Source organism: Salmo salar, chromosome 15 (assembly GCF_965601325.2).
Source record: "Salmo salar chromosome 15, fSalSal1, whole genome shotgun sequence".
Taxonomy (NCBI): domain Eukaryota; kingdom Metazoa; phylum Chordata; class Actinopteri; order Salmoniformes; family Salmonidae; genus Salmo; species Salmo salar.
In genome coordinates, this window is record NC_138305.1 from 92,474,565 (window position 1) to 92,494,328 (window position 19,764).

General features: G+C 42.8%; 1 protein-coding gene across 2 annotated transcripts in view; it reads right to left on the reverse strand.

The window, feature by feature from the left end:
• The window catches only part of LOC106572530 (diacylglycerol kinase alpha), a 52,097-nt gene extending 34,200 nt beyond the window's left edge, over positions 1-17,897 (reverse strand). Inside the window, exons 1-8 of one of the 2 annotated variants that reach the window (XM_014146773.3) lie at positions 17,404-17,897; positions 12,555-12,650; positions 12,165-12,241; positions 6,088-6,220; positions 5,809-5,880; positions 5,645-5,694; positions 1,964-2,038; positions 1,691-1,807 (exon numbers count right to left, since the gene is read on the reverse strand). In XM_014146773.3, the coding sequence (XP_014002248.1) occupies positions 1,691-1,807; positions 1,964-2,038; positions 5,645-5,694; positions 5,809-5,880; positions 6,088-6,220; positions 12,165-12,241; positions 12,555-12,630 (600 nt within the window). In that variant the 5' untranslated portion in view covers positions 12,631-12,650; positions 17,404-17,897. Of the gene's footprint in view, positions 1-1,690; positions 1,808-1,963; positions 2,039-5,644; positions 5,695-5,808; positions 5,884-6,087; positions 6,221-12,164; positions 12,242-12,554; positions 12,651-17,403 lie in introns of both variants that reach the window. The other variant, XM_014146772.3, reaches the window with a different exon arrangement.
• Between the last annotated feature and the right edge of the window lie 1,867 nt (positions 17,898-19,764).

A 19,764-nucleotide genomic window follows, 5' to 3' on the forward strand; every position in this document is an offset into this window, starting at 1 on the left:
TACAAACATTGGTTTAAATGACTCATAGTGCCTCAGCTCATAGCCAGACTTTCAGTCAGTGTATGTGTATGAAGCATAGCCCCTAAAATCAGCACACCGCAATGTGAGAGTGCTGGATGAAGGCCTCCATGGTATTCTCATTGGTGGCCAGAAATAGCCTGAGGGGAAGTACCTGGCATTGTTGTAGTGGCACGAGAAAGACCAGTTTACAGTTCAGATCTTTGTAAGGCAGCCAGATAACAGACCCAAAAGTAAACTACATGTTCAATAAGTAAGCATACCCCCTGTACCAAGATATTTTCTCAGACGCTAGTATTTCCAGATCTCAGAACTTGGGAGACAAGAGTGACAGTGGTTCCATGTGGCTTGATAGAGTATGGCACTTGCAATGTCAGGACTGTGGGTTCGATTCCCACGGGTGACCAGTACAAATGAAAATGGATCCACTCACTACTGTAAGTCGCTCTGGATAAGCACGTCTGCTAAATGACTCAAAAGTAAATGGCACCCCACTTAGTTTCATTGTTCTAAAAATAATAACTTTCTCTTTATACTGTAACAATGAATGTTTATGTTCTTCCTTTCCATTGCAGTTGCTACTAATTGATGCAGAGGTTAGATGGAGTTGAGGATGAGAATAATAGATAGGCTTTTTCCCACTTCCTCTAACTCTCTCTGGTGGTGCAGAGATAGATGTGTATGTGAAAGAGGTGACAATAGCACACCTGCAGCACTGAGTCAACAGAAGGGTGGTGCACAGAGGTAAGAGCAGAAGGAGAGCAACATACAGAGTGACAGAAAGAGAGAGAGCATGTACTGTATGTGTGTGAGTGAGGAAGACGAAAGGAGGAACTGCAGACACCGGCTGAGCATATTTCTAAAGGTACAAATACAGTAGTACATTATCATTACAAAGACACATTAGGAAATGTACTGCGTGATCAAAACATTAAGACCCCCCCCCCCCCCCCCCCCCAATAACTTTGGGGCATGGAGTCTACAAGGTGTCGAAAGCGTTCCACAGGGATGCTGGCCCATGTTGACCTTCATGGATGTCCTTGGGGTGGGGGACCAATCTTGATACACACAGGAAACTGTTGAGCGTGAAACACCCAGCAGCATTGCAGTTCTTGACACAAACTGGTGCACCTGGTACCTACAACCATACCCTGTTCAAAGACACTTAAATGTTTTGTCTTGCACCATTCACCCTCTGAATGGCACACAAACACAATTCATGTCTCAATTGTTTCAATGCTTAAAATCCTCCTTTAACCTGTCCCCTCCTACTCATCTACACTGATTGAAGTGGATTTAACAAGTGACATCAATTAAGGATCAGAGCTTTCACCTGGATTCACCTGGTCAGTCTATACCATAGAAAGAGCAAGTGTCCTTAATGTTTTTTTTACACTCAGCATATAACACAAAGAGGATGCATCATGTGTACTCCTCCCGGCCTGCACAGGAAACCTTTGTTGACGCAATAAAAGGGGAAGGAATGATGGATGGTCCCTTTTCCACCTTCAGCCCCAGTGACATTGGGGTCTTATTCATTTGGGCAAAATGTATCAAACCATTTTTGCAACAGCAACCAGCATTTCTTATTGGAAATCCAAGTAGTCCCTCCCTGTTTCTTCCATTTTGTCCCTAATGAACACAACCCAGAAGGGGAACATGGTTCACCCACCTTCAGCCCAAGTAATACCAGCAGCGGGACGTTGTTCATTCCGCCTTCCACCCACTCATCCAGAGAGACTGTGTTACTGCTGTCTGCGTCGATGGCTGTCATCATGTCCTTCAGCACCTGAACAAACCAAAGTGCATTCTAGCTTAGCATCTAAATTAGTATTCTTGGGAGGTGTTTGTTCAGCAGATATTTGCAGAAGGCTTCATAAAAAAAATATTTTCTCCTCTGATAGTCAGTAATTGTAAGGGACATCCCACATTTGGCCACACTTACTGGTCTCAGCTCTGACACATCCCAGTCCAGGTAATCTGCAGCGTGCATCATCTGAGCAATGATCCGGTCCACCTCCTATAGGAAGAAGAGTATAAGTTATTCTTATGAGAAGACCTGATATACAGTACCAGTCAAAAGTTTGGACACAGCAACTCATTCAAGGGTTTTTCTTTATTTGTACTATTTTCTACATTGTAGAATAATAGTGAAGACATCAAAACTATGAAATAACACACATGGAATCATGGTTTATATTTGAGATTCTTCAAAGTAGCCACCCTTTGCCTTGATGACAGCTTTGCACACTCTTGGCATTCTCTCAACCAGCTTCATGAGGTAGTCACCTGGAATGCATTTCAATTAACCTTGTTAAAAGCCTTGTTAAAAGTTAATTTGTGGAATTTCTTTCCTTCTTAATATGTTTGAGCCAAATCAGTTGGGTTGTGACAAGGTAGGGTATACAGAAGATAGCCCTATTTGGTAAAAGACCAAGTCCATATTATGACAAGAACAGCTCAAATAAGCAAAGAGAAACGACAGTCCATCATTACTTTAAGACATGAAGGTTAGTCAATCCGTAAAATTTCAAGAACTTTGAAAGTTTCTTCAAGTGCTCTCGCAAAAACCATCAAGCGCTATTATGAAACTGGCTCTCATGAGGACCGCCACATGAAAGGAAGACCCAGAGTTACGTGTGATGCAGAGGATAAGTTCATTAGAGTTACCAGCCTCAGACATTGCAGCCCAAATAAATTCTTCAGAGTTCAAGAAACAGACACATCTCAACATCAACTGTTCAGAAGAAACTGCGTGAATCAGGCCTTCATGGTCGAATTGCTGCAAAGAAACCACTACTAAAGGACACCAATAAGAAGAAGAGACTTGCTTGGGCGAAGAAACACGAGCAATGGACATTAGACCGTTGGAAATCTGTCCTTGAGTCCAAATTTAAGATTGTTCGTTCCAACCACTGTGTCTTTGTGAGACGCAGAGTAGGTGAACGGATGATTTCCGCATGTGTGGTTCCCACCGTGAAGCATGGAGGAGGAGGTGTGATGGTGCTTTGCTGGTGACACTGTCTGTGATTTATTTAGAATTCAAGGCACACTTAACCAGCATGGCTACCACAGCATTCTGCAGCGATATGCCATCCCATCTGGTTTGCGCTTAGTGGGACTATCATTTATTTTTCAACAGGACAATGACCCAACACACCTCCAGGCTGTGTAAGGGCTATTTGACCAAGAAGGAGAGTGATGGAGTGCTGCATCAGATGACCTGGCCTCTACAATCACCCGTCCTCAACCCAATTGAGATGGTTTGGGATGAGTTGGACCGCAAAGTGAAGGAAAAGCAGCCAACAAGTGATCAGCATATATGGGAACTCCTTCAAGACTGTTGGAAAAGAGTTCCAGGTGAAGCTGGTTGAGAGAATGCCAAGCATGTGCAAAGCTGTCATCAAGGCAAAGGGTGGCTACTTTGAAGAATCTCAAATATAAAATATATTTTGATAGTCCCACTCTGCGGATGACTTTGTCAACCATTTTGAAAAGGTTGACGACATCCGATCCTCGTTTGTTAAGTCAAACGACACCGCTGGTCCTGCTCACATTGCCCTACCCTATGCTTTGACCTCTTTCTCCCCGCTCTCTCCAGATGAAATCTTGCGACTTGTGATGGCCGGCCGCGCAACAACCTGCACGCTTGGCCCTATCCCTTCCTCTCTTCTCCAGACAATTTCCGGAGACCTTCTCCCTTACCTCACCTCGCTCATCAACTCATCCTTGACCGCTGGCTACGTCCCTTCTGTCTTCAAGAGAGGGAGAGTTGCACCCCTTCTGAAAAAACCTACACTCGATCCCTCCGATGTCAACAACTACAGACCAGTATCCCTTCTTTCTTTTCTCTCCAAAACTCTTGAGCGTGCCGTCCTTGGCCAGCTCTCTTGCTATCGCTCTCAGAATGACCTTCTTGATCCAAATCAGTCAGGTTTCAAGACTGGTCATTCAACTGAGACTGCTCTTCTCTGTGTCACGGAGGCTCTCCGCACTGCTAAAGCTAACTCTCTCTCTCCTCTGCTCTCATCCTTCTAGACCTATCTGCTGCCTTTGATACTGTGAACCATCAGATCCTCCTCTCCACCCACTCCGAGTTGGGCATCTCCGGCGCGGCTCACTCTTGGATTGCGTCCTACCTGACAGGTCGCTCCTACCAGGTGGCGTGGCGCGAATCCGTCTCCGCACCACGTGCTCTCACCACTGGTGTCCCCCAGGGCTCAGTTCTAGGCCCTCTCCTATTCTCGCTATACACCAAGTCACTTGGCTCTGTCATATCCTCACATGGTCTCTCCTATCATTGCTACGCAGACGACACACAATCTTCTCCTTTCCCCGGTCTGATAACCAGGTGGCGAATCGCATCTCTGCATGTCTGGCAGACATATCAGTGTGGATGACGGATCACCACCTCAAGCTGAACCTCGGCAAGACGGAGCTGCTCTTCCTCCCGGGGAAGGACTGCCCGTTCCATGATCTCGCCATCACGGTTGACAACTCCATTGTGTCCTCCTCCCAGAGTGCTAAGAGCCTTGGCGTGACCCTGGACAACACCCTGTCGTTCTCCGCTAACATCAAGGCGGTGACCCGATCCTGTAGGTTCATGCTCTAAAACATTCGCAGAGTACGACCCTGCCTCACACAGGAAGCGGCGCAGGTCCTAATCCAGGCACTTGTCATCTCCCGTCTGAATTACTGCAACTCGCTGTTGGCGGGGCTCCCTGCCTGTGCCATTAAACCCCTACAACTCATCCAGAACGCCGCAGCCCGTCTGGTGTTCAACCTTCCCAAGTTCTCTCACGTCACCCCGCTCCTCCGCACACTCCACTGGCTTCCAGTTGAAGCTCGCATCTGCTACAAGACCATGGTGCTTGCCTACGGAGCTGTGAGGGGAATGGCACCTCCGTACCTTCAGGCTCTGATCAGTCCCTACACCCAAAGAAGGGCACTGCGTTCATCCACCTCTGGCCTGCTCGCCTCCCTACCTCTGCGGAAGCACAGTTCCCGCTCAGCCCAGTCAAAACTGTTCGCTGCTCTGGCACCCCAATGGTGGAACAAGCTCCCTCACGATGCCAGGACAGCGGAGTCAATCACCACCTTCCGGAGACACCTGAAACCCCACCTCTTTAAGGAATACCTGGGATAGGATTAAGTAATCCTTCTAACCCTCCCCCCCTACCCTCTACCCCAAAAAAGATATAGATGTACTATTGTAAAGTGGTTGTTCCACTGGATATCATAAGGTGAATGCACCAATTTGTAAGTCGCTCTGGATAAGAGCGTCTGCTAAATGACGGAAATGTAAATGTAAATTTGTTTAACACTTTTTTGTTACTACATGATTCCATATGTGTTATTTCATAGCTTTGATGTCGTCACTATTATTCTACAATGTAGAAAATAGTAAAAATACATAAAACCCTTGAATGAGTAGGTGTGTCAATTTTTGACTGGTACTGTAAAAATGAAAGGGTATAAGGTGATGTCTCCTGCAACAACAGCCAGTCATGACATGTTATTACATTGTTATTATATTGAAATGGGTCATGGGGAAACTGGGATAATACCTAGGGGGGGTGTAGTTTATTCTTTGTAGATCACAAAAAAATATTACAAATTGACTTACAGAGCTGTCAAGGACTCCATTGCCATCTCTGTCATACAGTTTGAACGCAACTGAGGGAAGAATGTGCATATAAAAATCTTGAAAAGCCACTCAAACAAATATCTATAAAAATAGACTGCAACAAGAAGCTGCTACGCAGTGGAGAAAATAGGATAAAGACTCACACTCCAGCTTGTCTCTGGGCTGGCCATCCTCCAACAGAGAGAAGTAACACGAAACGTCCTTCAGAAAGACCTCTTCTAAAGGAGAGGAGGAGGACAAGAGGGGGAGGAGGATGGTGAAGTGAATACACACAGTATAGCTACATATTCAGGTTCAGTCTGTGGACTTTGATTAAAAAAAAACACATAGCAATAGTGAAACTGATGATTAAACTATAGACAACAAAATAAGCCAACACATGGTATTCCAGAGGTATTCTACACACGGGCAAATAAACATACTGGCGTTGTCCTGCCCGTCCAGTTCAGTTCCGCTCTGGAAGGATTGGAACAGGCGCTGGCAGAGATCCTTAGGGAAGTCCTCAACCTCCAAATAGGTCTTCAGGAAGAGACGGAAGCCTTCCTCATTGATACACTGGAACAGAAGATGGGAGATGGATGGTTTCTAAAATAGTCATGAAAACAGTCTGATTCAGAGCAGAGTGATTTAGGTGAGAAGACTAATTCCTAGAGCAGAATCATCAACTACATATTTTCTTGAGCGGATGGTCAGTGGGCCAGAACATAATCACAAATACAGTGCATTCGGAAAATATTCAGACCCCTTGACTTTTTCCACATTTTGTTACGTTACAGCCTTATTCTAAAACTGATTAAATACATGTTTTCCCTCATCAATCTACACACAATAGCCCACAACGACAAGGCAAAAACAGGTTTAGACATTTTTGCACATTTATTACAAATATAAAACAGAAATACCTTATTTACATAAGTATTCAGACCCTTTGCTATGAGACTTGAAATGGAGCTCAGGTGCATCATGTTTCCAATTATCTTCCTTGAGATGTTTCTACAACTTGAGTCCACCTGTGGTAAATTCAGTTGATTGGACATTCATTTTAAAAGGCAGACTCCTGTCTATATAAGGTCCCACAGTTGAAAGTGCATGTCAAAGCAAAAACCAAGCCATAAGGTTGAAGGAATTGTCCGTAGAGCTCCGAGACAGGATTGTGTCAACGCACAGATCTGGGGACGGGTCCAAAAAAATTCTGCAGCATTGAAGGTCCCCAAGAACACAGTGGCCTCAATCATTCTTAAATGGAAGAAGTTTGGAACCACCAAGACTCTTCCTAGAGCTGGCTGCCCAGCCAAACTGAGCAATCAGGGGAGAAGGGCCTTAGTCAGGGAGGTGACCAAGAACCCGATGATCACTCTTACATAGCTCCAGAGTTCCAGGTTAACCATCTCTGCAGCACTCCACCAAATCAGGCCTTTATGGTAGAGTGGCCAGACGGAAGCCATTCCTCAGTAAAAGGCACATGACAGCCCGCTTGGAGTTTGCCAAAAGGCACCTAAAGGACTCAGACCATGAGAAACAAGATTCTCTGGTCTGATTAAACCAAGATTGAACTATTTGGACTGAATGCCAAACGTCAAGTTTGTAGGAAACCTGGCACCATCCCTACGGTGAAGCATGGTGTTGGCAGCATCATGCTGTGGGGATGTTTTTCAGCAGCAGGGACTGGGAGATTAGTCAGGATTGAGGGAAAGATGAACAGAGCAAAGTACAGAGAGATCCTTGATGAAAACCTGCTCCAGAGCGCTCAGGACCTCAGACTGGGGCGAAGGTTCACCCTCCAACAGGACAACGACCCTAAGCACACAGCCAAGACAACACAGGAGTGGCTTCTTGACAAGTTTCTGAATGTCCATGAGCGGCCCAGACAGAGCGCGGACCAGATCGAACATCTCTGGAGAGACCTGAAAATAGCTGTGCAGCGATGCTCCCCATCCAACCTGACAGAGCTTGAGAGGGTCTGCAGAGAAGAATGGGAGAAACTCCCCAAATACAGGTGTGCCAAGCTTGTAGCGTCATACTCAAGAGTCAAGACTGTAATCGCTGCCAAAGCTGCTTCAAAGTACTGAGTAAAGGGTCTGAATACATATGTAAGTGATATTGTTCTTCTTTTTTATTATACATTTGCAAAAATGTCTACAAACCTGTTTTTGCTTCGTCATTATGGGGTATTGTGTGTAGATGAATGAGAATACATGCTGTTTTTTTTAATCAATTTTAGAAAAAGGCTGTAACGTAACAAAATGTGGAAAAAGTCAAGGGGTCTGAATATTTTCCAAAGACACTGTAATTTGTAGACTGCTAATGCACCGCAAGATGCCCAAACAGATATAATATTTGACAAAAACAATCATTTCATTGCTTAAATTTGGACTTGATCACATATACAGTGCCTTCAGAAAGTATTCACACCCCTTAACCTTTTCAAAATGTTGCTGTGTTACAGCCTGAATTTAAAATGAATATAATTTAGATTTTGTCATTGGCCTACACACACACACACACACCCCCCATAATGTCAAAGTGTAATTATGTTTTTAGAAATGTTTACAAATTAATTAAAAATGAAAAGCTGACCTGTCTTCAGTCAATAAGTATTCAACCCGTTTGTTATGGCAAGTCTAAATAAGTTCAGGGGTAAAAATGTGCTTAACAAGTCACATAATAAGTTGCATGGACTCACTCTATGTGCAATAGTAGTGTTTAACATGATTTTTGAATGACTACCTCATCTCTGTACCCCACAAATACAATTATCTGTAAGGTCCCTCAGTCAAGTAGTGAATTTCAAACACAGATTCAACCACAAAGACCAGAGAGAAAAAGGGCACTTATTGGTAGATGGGTAAAAATAAAAATCACATCACTGAGTAGAGCCAAGCAGACACAATCCTAGAGGAAAACCTGGTTCAGTCTGCTTTCCAAAAGTCACTGGGAAATGTTCCTTTCAGCAGGACAATAACCTAAAAGACAAGGCCAAATATACTGTACACTGGAGTTGCTTACCAAGACGACATTGAATGTCTCTGAGTGGCCTAGTTACAGTTTTGACTTAAATCGGATTGAAAATCTATGGCAAGACTTAAATGGATGTCTAGCAGTGATAAACAACCAACTTAACAGAGCTTGAAGAATTTTTAAAAGAACAATGTGCAAATATTGTACAATCCAGGTGTGCAAAGCTCTTAGAGACTTCCCCAGAAAGACTCACAGCTGTAATCGCTGCCAAAGGTGATTCTAACATGTATTGACTCAGGGGTGTAAATACTTATGTAAATAAGATATTTCTGTATTTCATTTTCAATAAATTTGCAAAAAATATATGTTTTTACTTTTTCATTATGGGGTATGGTGTGTAGATGGGTAAGAACAAAATCAATTGAATCAATTTGAATTCAGGCCGTAAAAACAAAATGTGGACTAAGTCAAGTGGTATGAATACTTTCTGAAGGCACTGTATCTCTATTATACGTGGGAATACTTTGGAACAGATTTCCAAAATTAAAATCACTTGGAGCTAATTTGCTGCCGGTTTTACAGTCTTTCATGTCCAACCATAAGAAATATATACAGTGCCTTCAGAAAGTATTTATACCCCTTGACTTATTCCACATTTTTTTTTGTGTTACAACCTGAATTCTAAATTGATTAAATTAATTGTTCCCTCTGACCCATCTACACACAATACCCCATAATGACAAAGTGAAAACATGTTTTGAACATTTTTGGAAAAGTATTCACATCCCTGAGTCAATACATGTTGTTACAGGTTTTGGTTTTTCCATTTATGTAATGAGGTTGGACTTTTAGCACGTATAGCATTATAGCCCATAGATTGGTGTCACCTCGTCAGTCATTATGTGTTACACCTGTGCTGGTTTCCATCTCGTTAGTGGGAAGGTGTTTCACCTGTGTTGGCCCAGGTGCTATATAAGGAGTGGCTGGCCCAGTGTTCTAGTTGAGCTTTAGAGATGTTGGGAGAGTTAAACTTTACGGCAGCTGATGTGTGAGGCCAAGTGCACCCTATATAAGTTTGAAAGAAGCCTATTTTTGGTTTCCCCTGTTTGTTTTGCTCCATATTCTTTTTACTTCCCATCCTAAGTTGTGAGTTTCTTTGTCTTTTTGGAGGCAAACCTAGTGGGAATCCATGGTGGGTGTCTTTCAGAACCCCTTATGAGTGGCTTTGGCAACTTTCAGTGGGCACCCACATGTGTGTTTCAGAACCCCTTTCTGTTTGGTTGTCAGTGATTTTCTTTGTTAGTTCCCTTTGAGTGACATTTTGAGTTTGTCATGTTCCCACAAGACAGTGTTAATCCCCTTTGGCAGTGACCACGGCTGAGGCTTTCTGGGTAAGTCTAAGAATTTTGCACACCTGGATTGTACAACATTTGCCCAACATTTGCCCATTCTTTTCAAAATTATTCAAGCTCTGTCAAATTGGATGATCATAGCATGCCAATCATTTAAGTCGTGTCATAGATTTTCAAACAGATTTAAGTCAAAACTAACACTGCCACTCAGGAACATTCACTATCTTCTTGGTATGCAACTCGTGTAGATGTAGCCTTGTGTTTTAGGCTATTGTCCTGCTGAAAGGTTAGTCTCCCAGTGTCTGGTGGAAAACGGACTAAACCAGGTTTTCCTCTAGGACTTTGCCTGTGTTTAGCAAAAAAATGTATCCAGGAAAAACTCCCCAGTCCTTGATTATAAGCATATCCATAACATGATGCAGCCACCACTATGCTTGAAAAAATTTTGTGGTTCTCCGTAATGTTATGTTTGGGGCAAATCAATACTTGGTATTCAGGACAAAGTTAATTGCTTTGCCCCTTTTTTTCAGTATTACTTTAGTGCTGTGTTGCAAACAGGATGCATGTTTTGGAATATTTTTATTCTACAGCCTTGTTCTCACTGTCAATTAGGTTAGTATTGTGGAGTAACTACAATGTTGATAGATCTTCAGTTTATCACAGCCATTCAACTCTGTTTTTAAAGTCCCCATTGGCCTCATGGTGAAATCACTGAGCGGTGTCCTTTCTCTCCAGTATTGATTTAGGAAGGACGCCTGTATCTTTGTAGCTACTGGGTGTATTGATGCACCATCCAAAGTGTAAATGGCGGTCAATTTTTTTTACCCATCTACCAATAGGTGCCCTTTGCGAGGCATTGGAAAGCCTTCCTGGTCTTTGTTGTTGAATCCGTTTGAAAGTCACTGCTCGATTGAGGGACCTTACAGATAATGTGTGGGGTACAGATAAGGTAGTCATTGTAAAATCATGTTGAACACTTGTTGCACACTGGGTCCAGTCTACATGTGACTTGTTAAGCTACACTTTACTCCTGAACTTATTCAGGTTTGACATGAAAGGGGGTGAACAGTTGACTAAAACATTTCTGCTTTTCATTTTTTATTAATTTGTAAGAGTCATTTTTCAACCACTGACATTATGGGGTATTGTGTGTCGGCCAGTGACAAAACTTGGATCCATTTTAATTTCAGGCTGTAACAATGTGGAAAATTCGAGGGGTGTGAATACTTTCTGAAGGCACTGTATACGTATTTATAATGTGGGGGCAAATAAAATATAGCCAAAGGCTGCCAGTTGGCAAACCCTGTTCTAGATTGTACAATTAGGGGTTTGGTGCATAACTTCCTGATGTTGTCAGAATACAACAAGTTAGCAGATACCCATAAAGACCCCATTTCAATCATTTGTGCCACCTGATTTCTGGAAAAATGTAGGGGGAGTAATATGCTTAAGGGTTTAAAATCAGAACTCCCTCTGGAATACTGAACCACAAACCCATTTCTGGTTGCTTTCCCCTGGGTGATACACTACATAACTACCACAGTGATAAAGTATGGATTCAGCCCAACCTCAGTGTTAAGGAGACTGGTCTAGAGGAGAAAACAAGGGGATTAGATAACCACGCCAAAAATGTTCTGTGCCATTTGTCAGATGTTCCACTTCCTTGATAATTACAGTACTGAGAGGGTGTGGCTTTGTCATGATCCTCATTGCAAAATGTCTTTCTTTCTGTAACCCATGGTTGCCCCTAAATTACTGCTAGTCTACCACTGTTTTTATTCCTCTTAGAAGATGGGAATTACCCTAATCCAACTGCAGATATCAGAAACTGTCCAGTTAAAATCCCCTAATGGCTGCCTCTGCATGAGGCCAGCACACTCACACAGCCCTTACAGAACTGGCACAACTGAAAAGGTCATTTATTTTAGCAACTTCAGCTGCTTATAAATTCATCAACCCCTGAAGACATCTCTCCTAATTGATTGGATTTATATAAGTTCTCTTGTAGTGTTGTCACATTTATAAACATGATAAATGTTTTAGTGTTACTATTAGGAAACAAATTATTTGTTTGAAGGTATCACGTGAGCACAAACTGTAATATGTACCCCGAACATTTATCAAGATGGACTGAAGCGGACATGAGTTGTGGTGGGGTCAGTATCAACCTGGCCATTGTTTCCTCTCACCTCTCCATGTCTGTGCTGGGCCAGTCTGCCATCTGCATCAAATTCCTTCAGCACATCTTTAACCCTCAGCCTGCAGTCTGGGAGGAGAAGAAACACACCACACTGTTGAAGTAATGATTTTAACAGAATGCATAATCACAGATTATATCAAACTATAGCTGGAAAACTGCATATTCTACATAGCAACATTCATACATGGCCGGTGTATTACGGCATTGAAATTCCATTATTTTAAATGTTCCTTAACATTGATGTTGACAAAATGTCTAAATCCAGAGATCTACCAAGAAAGATAATGTGGGCGCAATGGTGCGACGTTTTGCAGATACGACAGCGTGTGGGTGTAAATGGAAAGGGGTGCAAGGAGACTGCCCCTCTGTCTGTACTCACAGTCAATGTGCTGCTGTAGCTGGATGAAGTCGACTGGGTTCAGCTCCTTCAACTCTGTGACTGTGGGGGCGGACATGCTGCCTGCGTCTGCACAAACTGCCAGAGGGCGAGAGGAGAAGGAACGCGAGTTAGTCTTCTGTGTGAATGTGAAATGGAGGCGGCTCAGACAGCAAACCAGAATTGTAAGCTGTACAGTCCTAGGTAGTAACTCGCGAGGCTTTGTTTAGAAATAAAGTCACAAGACGCTTCAGATCATAACCCCATGCAAACCAGTTAGAAACTGCCTGTTTATACCCATAAGATTTACATCTGCAAATTGGCATGAACCCCAGCTCTGGCTTGCAAATACCCTTCAATGCCCTTTAGTCATGATGTTAATAGGATTGAGAGAAAATGTTTATCAGAATCCCCTCTTCCCACTCCAAAATTACAACAATGAGCAAAACGATGTAGCCTCGTAACAACTTTAAGCATAAACGGCTTCAAGCAAGACTTCACACCTCTGACCACTGTACTTCAAAGCAAGCTCTAAATAAGCAGTATCAGGCCACATACACACCAGAGACATACGTCTCAAGAGTTTGTCTCCCCAAAGCTTTGTTCTTAATGTCTGACCCAGTTTTCCAAATTATACTATTATTTTATTAACCATAATCTCCATTTAAAAATGGGTTATTGTTCCAGTCCCTAATACCACCTCAGGAGTATAGGTCAACCAGTCAGTATATATCTACAGCAGTCAGAAGGCAACTCATGGAGTAGTACTGAAACCTAATTAAACTCCTAAACGCCCACTCCTTTACATGTGACGCGGAACCACTGTCTCTCTCTGTGCCAACAAAAGGGTCATGCTGTCCCAACTCAATTCTCCTCAAAAGGTTAGCAGCGTTGCCTAGCAATTTTGTTCAGGCAGCCAATCAGCTGAGGGAGTAGAGAATTGACAGGAAAGGCCCACTTGTTGAGCAGGTTATTGTTGTTTGTCATGAATCTGGGAGGCAGCTCTGCAGAGGTCACTAGCTAGCACAGCCACAAAGTCAGAAAATCGGATTTTAAACCTAAACGCACTGCTAACCCTAATCTTAAATGAAGACCAAAAAGCACATTTGTTTTCATTACATTTTTACAATATAGACAATTTTGACTTTGCAGCTGGCCTAAGGGGAAATCACTCAGTTCTGTCTCCAGGACAAAACTCATGACAATAAATGTCAACCTGCATTTGTTGATGGAAAAAGTGGAATATGGCAGGCAAGTGCCTTTAAATAAGAATCTTTAACTTCCAACTCCAATGACTAGTTTTATACTGCACATAATGCAACATTTTGGGATTCCTGTTAGGGCCTTAACCATACAGTTCAAATAATTAATCAAATCTGAACTGCTCATTTCTGCTAACGTGAACATAAAAAAATACATCTAAGAGCATAATAAAGAAGTGCTTCTAAACAACACGTAAAATCTAGTTTTAGGCTACTTCTAGATGTGTTCCTTTGCCTGTGGCAATTTGGCAGATGGCCATTCTTCATGCCCTTCAAAGCAACATGCTGACATATGCATGTCTCCATTCCCTTATGTCGGACAGATGGTATACCATCCTTGTCTGCCATGATTTAAGACAGAGCAACCTGGGTAAAATCTGATTCTCGACTTCCTGATCAGATATATTTGCATGCAGGATTTTTACATGCAGACTTGAAATCACTACCAGACAGAACAATGTGTACTATATATAAAAAGGCATGTGAAGTCGAAAAAGGGCACCAAACTGGCCCCCCATCATGAGCCCCCCCCCCCCCCCCCCACACACACACACACACACACACACACACACACACACACGTCAGGATTATGCCAATTGTGATAAACCGGTGAGATTGGTAGAGCTGAAAGGGGGAGATCCAGGCAACCATCCATCCAGGCACATCAGAAACATCAGCAGGTTCTTATCTGCCTGTGGAATGCCTCTGTTCTTAATACTCCCTTGTATACTTGGTGGCAGGTAGCCTAGCAGTTAGACCATTGGGCCAGAAACTGAAAGGTAGCTAGTTTGAATCCCAGAGCTGAGGTGGTGAAAGAAATCTGCCGATGTGCCCTTGATCAAGACACTTAACCCTAATTGCTCCAGCATCGCCGTTGATATTGGCAGACCCTGGCCGTGACCATGTGGCCCCACTCTCCGAGGGTGTCTCAGGGGGAGTTGGGATATGCAAAAAAACTATTCCCATTCACACATGGTTATAATACACACTTGTGCATGTGTTAAATAGGACAAATATAAGCACCCACCTAAATTACATCAGGTAGGTTAGCAGACAGAAGGATATGGCTACTATGGAAAGTGTTTCCCTACATCAGCTACGCTCCATCAGAGCATTGCCACGAGTGACTAACGGGAGGGAGGGAGGGAGGGCAGGGGGAGCCCTCAGCCAAGCCTGCCCTCAGCCAAGCCTGCCCTCAGCCAAGCCTGCCCTCAGCCGCTATGAGTGTTCCCCGGCGCCACCACCACCATCTCTCCTCCCACACCACTGTGACTCATCCTGTGAACAAGGGAATACTCCCCCTCTCTAAATCAGGGCTGTTAAACATACGGGGTCTAATCCGGCCCACAGGTGGTTTGAGAAGAAAATAAATGACTAAAGGGGCAAAATGACTAAAACAAAATAAACTGTCGAAATGATAATGGACCTACAAACATACTGTGTCCAGCTGGGTAATAATCAATAAAATGAAAGCTAGACAGGGAGCATTGAACATTCCAAAATCTATGGTTAGAGGACAATTTTTTTGGACATTTTGACGGCGAGGAAATATAACCAATTTTCAGTGCGGCCCTCCAGACCAAATTGAAGACCGAATGCGCCCCCTGGGGCTAAAAGAGTTTGATATCCTTGCTCTAAAAATGGACCCTTTGCTCAGAAGGTCACTTCTCAGGGTTCATCCAAAATAAAACAAAGGCTATGACATGAGTTTTGCTACATCTTTTTTTTAAACATTTTTGAGTGTTGACCGCAGTTGACCACAGAGCTGGAGTGCAACTCCTTGATAACAGTTTGGATCACTGGATATTCACCCCTTACTTGGTTAATGACATGAGACGTAAACAACAAATGCCAGATGCCAGGCAGGGTTTGAGTGGAAAGACTGACTCTTATGCATGAATCACACATTTCTGGCAAATGTGGGCGAGGCACAGCTTGTTGCCTTTTTTTTTAACCAAACAATGAGTGTATGACATAAAAAAAATACTATTCAGCAGGCTGTGTTGAGGCAGTCCCGTGGAACACTGTGGTGCGTACAATACAGAAGAAAAAAAAACCCGCCTGGACTTGTGAGGGTGCACCCTTCCCTCCATTAACCACGCCACTTTCACACTGAGCGTTGGCACATGTTTGGAGGAACTGTTTAATCTTACTGTACTGCCATTATAAAACCATTGAAATGTACAATCTGTGTACAGGGCAAAGGGAGTAAATTATGAAATGTTTAGATTGTAAACACACAATCCCTCTAGCAGCTCTATAGATCCCGATTAGATTAATTTAATTAATTTCATTTCTCTGCAGCAACAGTGTGACCCGCTTCCTGATCCATCTGTAGAGATAGTCTGTTTCCTTACCGACAGGTTGACCTGACCAGGAATGCCTCTCTCGGTGTTTCCCTGTGATTACTTAGCTGTGCAGGTTAAGTATGACACTTTCATTAAGAGACGGTCTTTCCCCCCAGAACGAGGATAACATTTCTGGTTTTTGGCAACCAATTTTCCAGTGGGGAGGGAAACCAGGAAATGGTATAGATTTAAAAAGGAACTGATGACCTCACTTGACTTGAATGGAAATGCAAAAACTACACTAGCAAAGAAAAATTACCATGTGGTTTCAAATGAAAGGTTTCAGAACCATCCCTGTGACTGTTGGTGTTTTCATGACCCAGAAAAATGTTAAATGTGAAAGGAAACCTGATGAAAGCCCAAAATGTAGTTCAACTCTGACTGCTACTTGCCAACATGTTCTAAATGTATGGCCAGAAGACCTAGTTTATCCATAGGTAACTTAATTAAGGAGACACATACCAAAGTAAATATAAGCACACAGTGAAGTAAATATATCAGAAGGGACAAACATCATGTCTTAAATGGTGAAACTATGGTTACGGTGTGTTGAGCAATGTGTTGCTTTGTCAGCTGTTTTAATCATTTAGATGGCAAGTAACTATTATTCAAAGTCAAAAGTCATTTGCAAGGATGTCACATTGCTAATGAAAATCATATAAACCAAAATTGCATTTTCCATCTAGACAGAGCTCCTTGCATCAAGAGTTCACCATAGGTCGAACATTGTCTGCAGGCAGTTATAAAACTTGTCTCCAACCTGTCTGGTCTACAATATTGAGCCATAAGGGTGACAGTTTAACACTGTGTAAACCTTAAACAGTATTTTCAACTTATATTCTTAGTAGCTTATCTATCCTACTAGGCTATAAACCATGCCCCATGTTAACTATAGTCTAAAGAGGAGCGTGTCTAAAGGTTAGGCTGTAGGTTTCAAAGGGGAAAAACATGGGAACAGAAGCTGCAGATGTATCCAGTGTATATAGAAACCCATCATTGGGATGTGTCAGTAGGCTACCACTCAAAAGTAGCCTGTTTTGCCCAACCATGGAATCAACTGAGATCAGTTGGGCGAGGCGAGGGATACCGTCTCTCCCATGAAATATCTTACCCAAACTTGGCAGCGGCGCAACGAAATTCACAGGCAATAACTGTATGCAAAGTTGTAAACTGGCATACACGATTCATTGAACTTCAGCCAGTAGTACTGAATGAGGCTGTTCTGAGCATCAATTAGCCTACCTATATTTCGCGATGATGAGCGTTGTCTTCTGTCGTCCTTAAGCGGATTGTCGTGCAGTTCGTCCGGTAAGATATTTCCTCGGCGAGGATCGAGGCACAATTCAACGTTTTTACACCCAGCAAATCGACGGAAATTGTCTGGACGCTGCAAGAAAGGTAGTCTAGCTGTCAGCTTTCATTTACCCAGAGATAATAAGAAAGATTGGCTGACTGCCACGCCCGACTCAGCGATTTCCCCCTCCCTAGCTATTAAAAAATAAAAGCTAAGCAAAGCACCGCCTCAAACTGTCATCTGCTGCACTTTGACTAACGCGGGGATGTAGTCCACGTTTACCCCAGTCTACTCTAGTATATGGATGTGCGTTCTTCTCTTATCATGTGCCCTAGGCTATAATAGAGCAGCGATGGACAAATCCAGTTGCAATCGATAGGACATTTTTCCTCCATTTGATTTTCAATGCACTGTGAGCCTATAGCGAACTACAGCTTCCGCCAAGAAGTCTGGACCAGTTTCGCCTCGTTCACACGGATAGGGTTATTGCATTTTGGTACACCAGAGGTACATTCATTTTCAATGGAACGCTGCGATTGAGTTGCAGAGGCAGTTGCAGTGCGCTCTATGTAGTGCAAACGTTGGATTTATCAAACTGTATGCACAGACGGCTTGACAGAAATGGTAGCAGAAGATGACTGTTGAACTTAAGTTATACAGATATCCAGATGATGCTGCGTACCATTTTGCGCCAAACACTGTTGGTGTGATCAAGGCGTTTGGCACAGGTGGGTGTGCTATGTAAAAGTAACAGCACGCCTCGATCATACCTACAGTGTCATGCGCAAAATGGTACGCAGCATCATCTGGATACGTGTGCAACAAAAGTTCAACATTCACCTTCCGCTACCATTTCTGTCAAGACATCTACGCATACAGTTTAACGAATAACGCTTCGATCACACAGACAGCTTCATTGCATTTTGGTACACCAAAAGTACATTCATTTCCAATGAACACTGCGTTTCCTTGCAACATTGCTTGCAGAGGCAGTTGTAGTACGTTCTGTGTGGTGCATACATTGGATTTATCAAAAGTATGCGTCAAACTGTTTGCATAGACGGCTTGACAGAAACGGTAGTAGAAGGGAAATGTTGAACTTTTGTTGCACACTTATCCAAGTGCTGCTTCTTACCATGTTGCGCAATAACACTGTCGGTGTGATCAAGGTGTAAGTTCGATAAATCCAATGTATATACCACACAACGCACTGTAATAGCCGCTGCAATCAACGCAGCTGGCGTAATAAAATGCAATCACACTGTCGGTGTGCTTGAGACGTTAGGCCTATGAGCTCCCAACTGCTTTGTTACATTAGTAGCCTATATTATGGAACATCTACAGATAATCGAATGTGACAGCAGTCCCATAACAGGGTGCGTTGAGGCAATGATGGATTGACAGTAGCCTAATTATTGATTCTGACCCTTTGACGGTGTGAATTTATGAGGTTGAAACACTGAACAAACAGTTGTGCATTGTAAAATCCAGTCCAGCAATACAATTATTGGCATACAAGTAAAAAGGTGTCTCAATCCATTAGATCATTTAATACCAGATGATGATGATGAACCAGAGGATTTTCAGGCACAATAACAAAAGCATGCCCTTTGGCAAATCACATGATATTCCAACTATTCACAACAAAGGGAAAGCTTTAAAAGGAAAGGCCTCAATAGAGTATGGGCTGCTGGCAAGAGCTCACTAGACACTGCTGCTGTAGACATGCACAATGTCTGACCATGTGGGTGTTTGTGTGGGTGGACGGAGAGAGCATTGCCAGATGGCACTCTAAGCAGCAGCCTAATCATCAGAAATCATGATGTATAGAGGCCCTGCATGTAGGAATGACTCAATGGCATAAGAAAAAAGCCATGCAGTACTGTACCATGATTACAATCACGATCACCATTTTATTTTTTCCTTCATCTTTACCCCACAGCACAAAAGATAAAAGGACACAAAACGACAAATAAACTCAATCCAAATTGATCTCATTATGGTGACACTAACGAAGTAGCATTGAAGTTAGATTTCCACATGGTTGTTTTCGACTGCGTGTCTTTAGATCAAGTCCCATGTCACTCTATCATTCAGTAATTCAAAGCTTTTAGATAAAATAGTTTGGTAAAAATAAGAAATTGTCAATTAATATCAACACAAACAAGCATCAACCATTAATAAAATAAAACGGGTAAAACTACACAATGTTACATTCCAATGGTTTAACACCAATTGGACCCAACTTCATGTTCACTAAGTACAACAGAAGCAATGAACAATGAGCTTCAATTTTCTAAAATGACAAA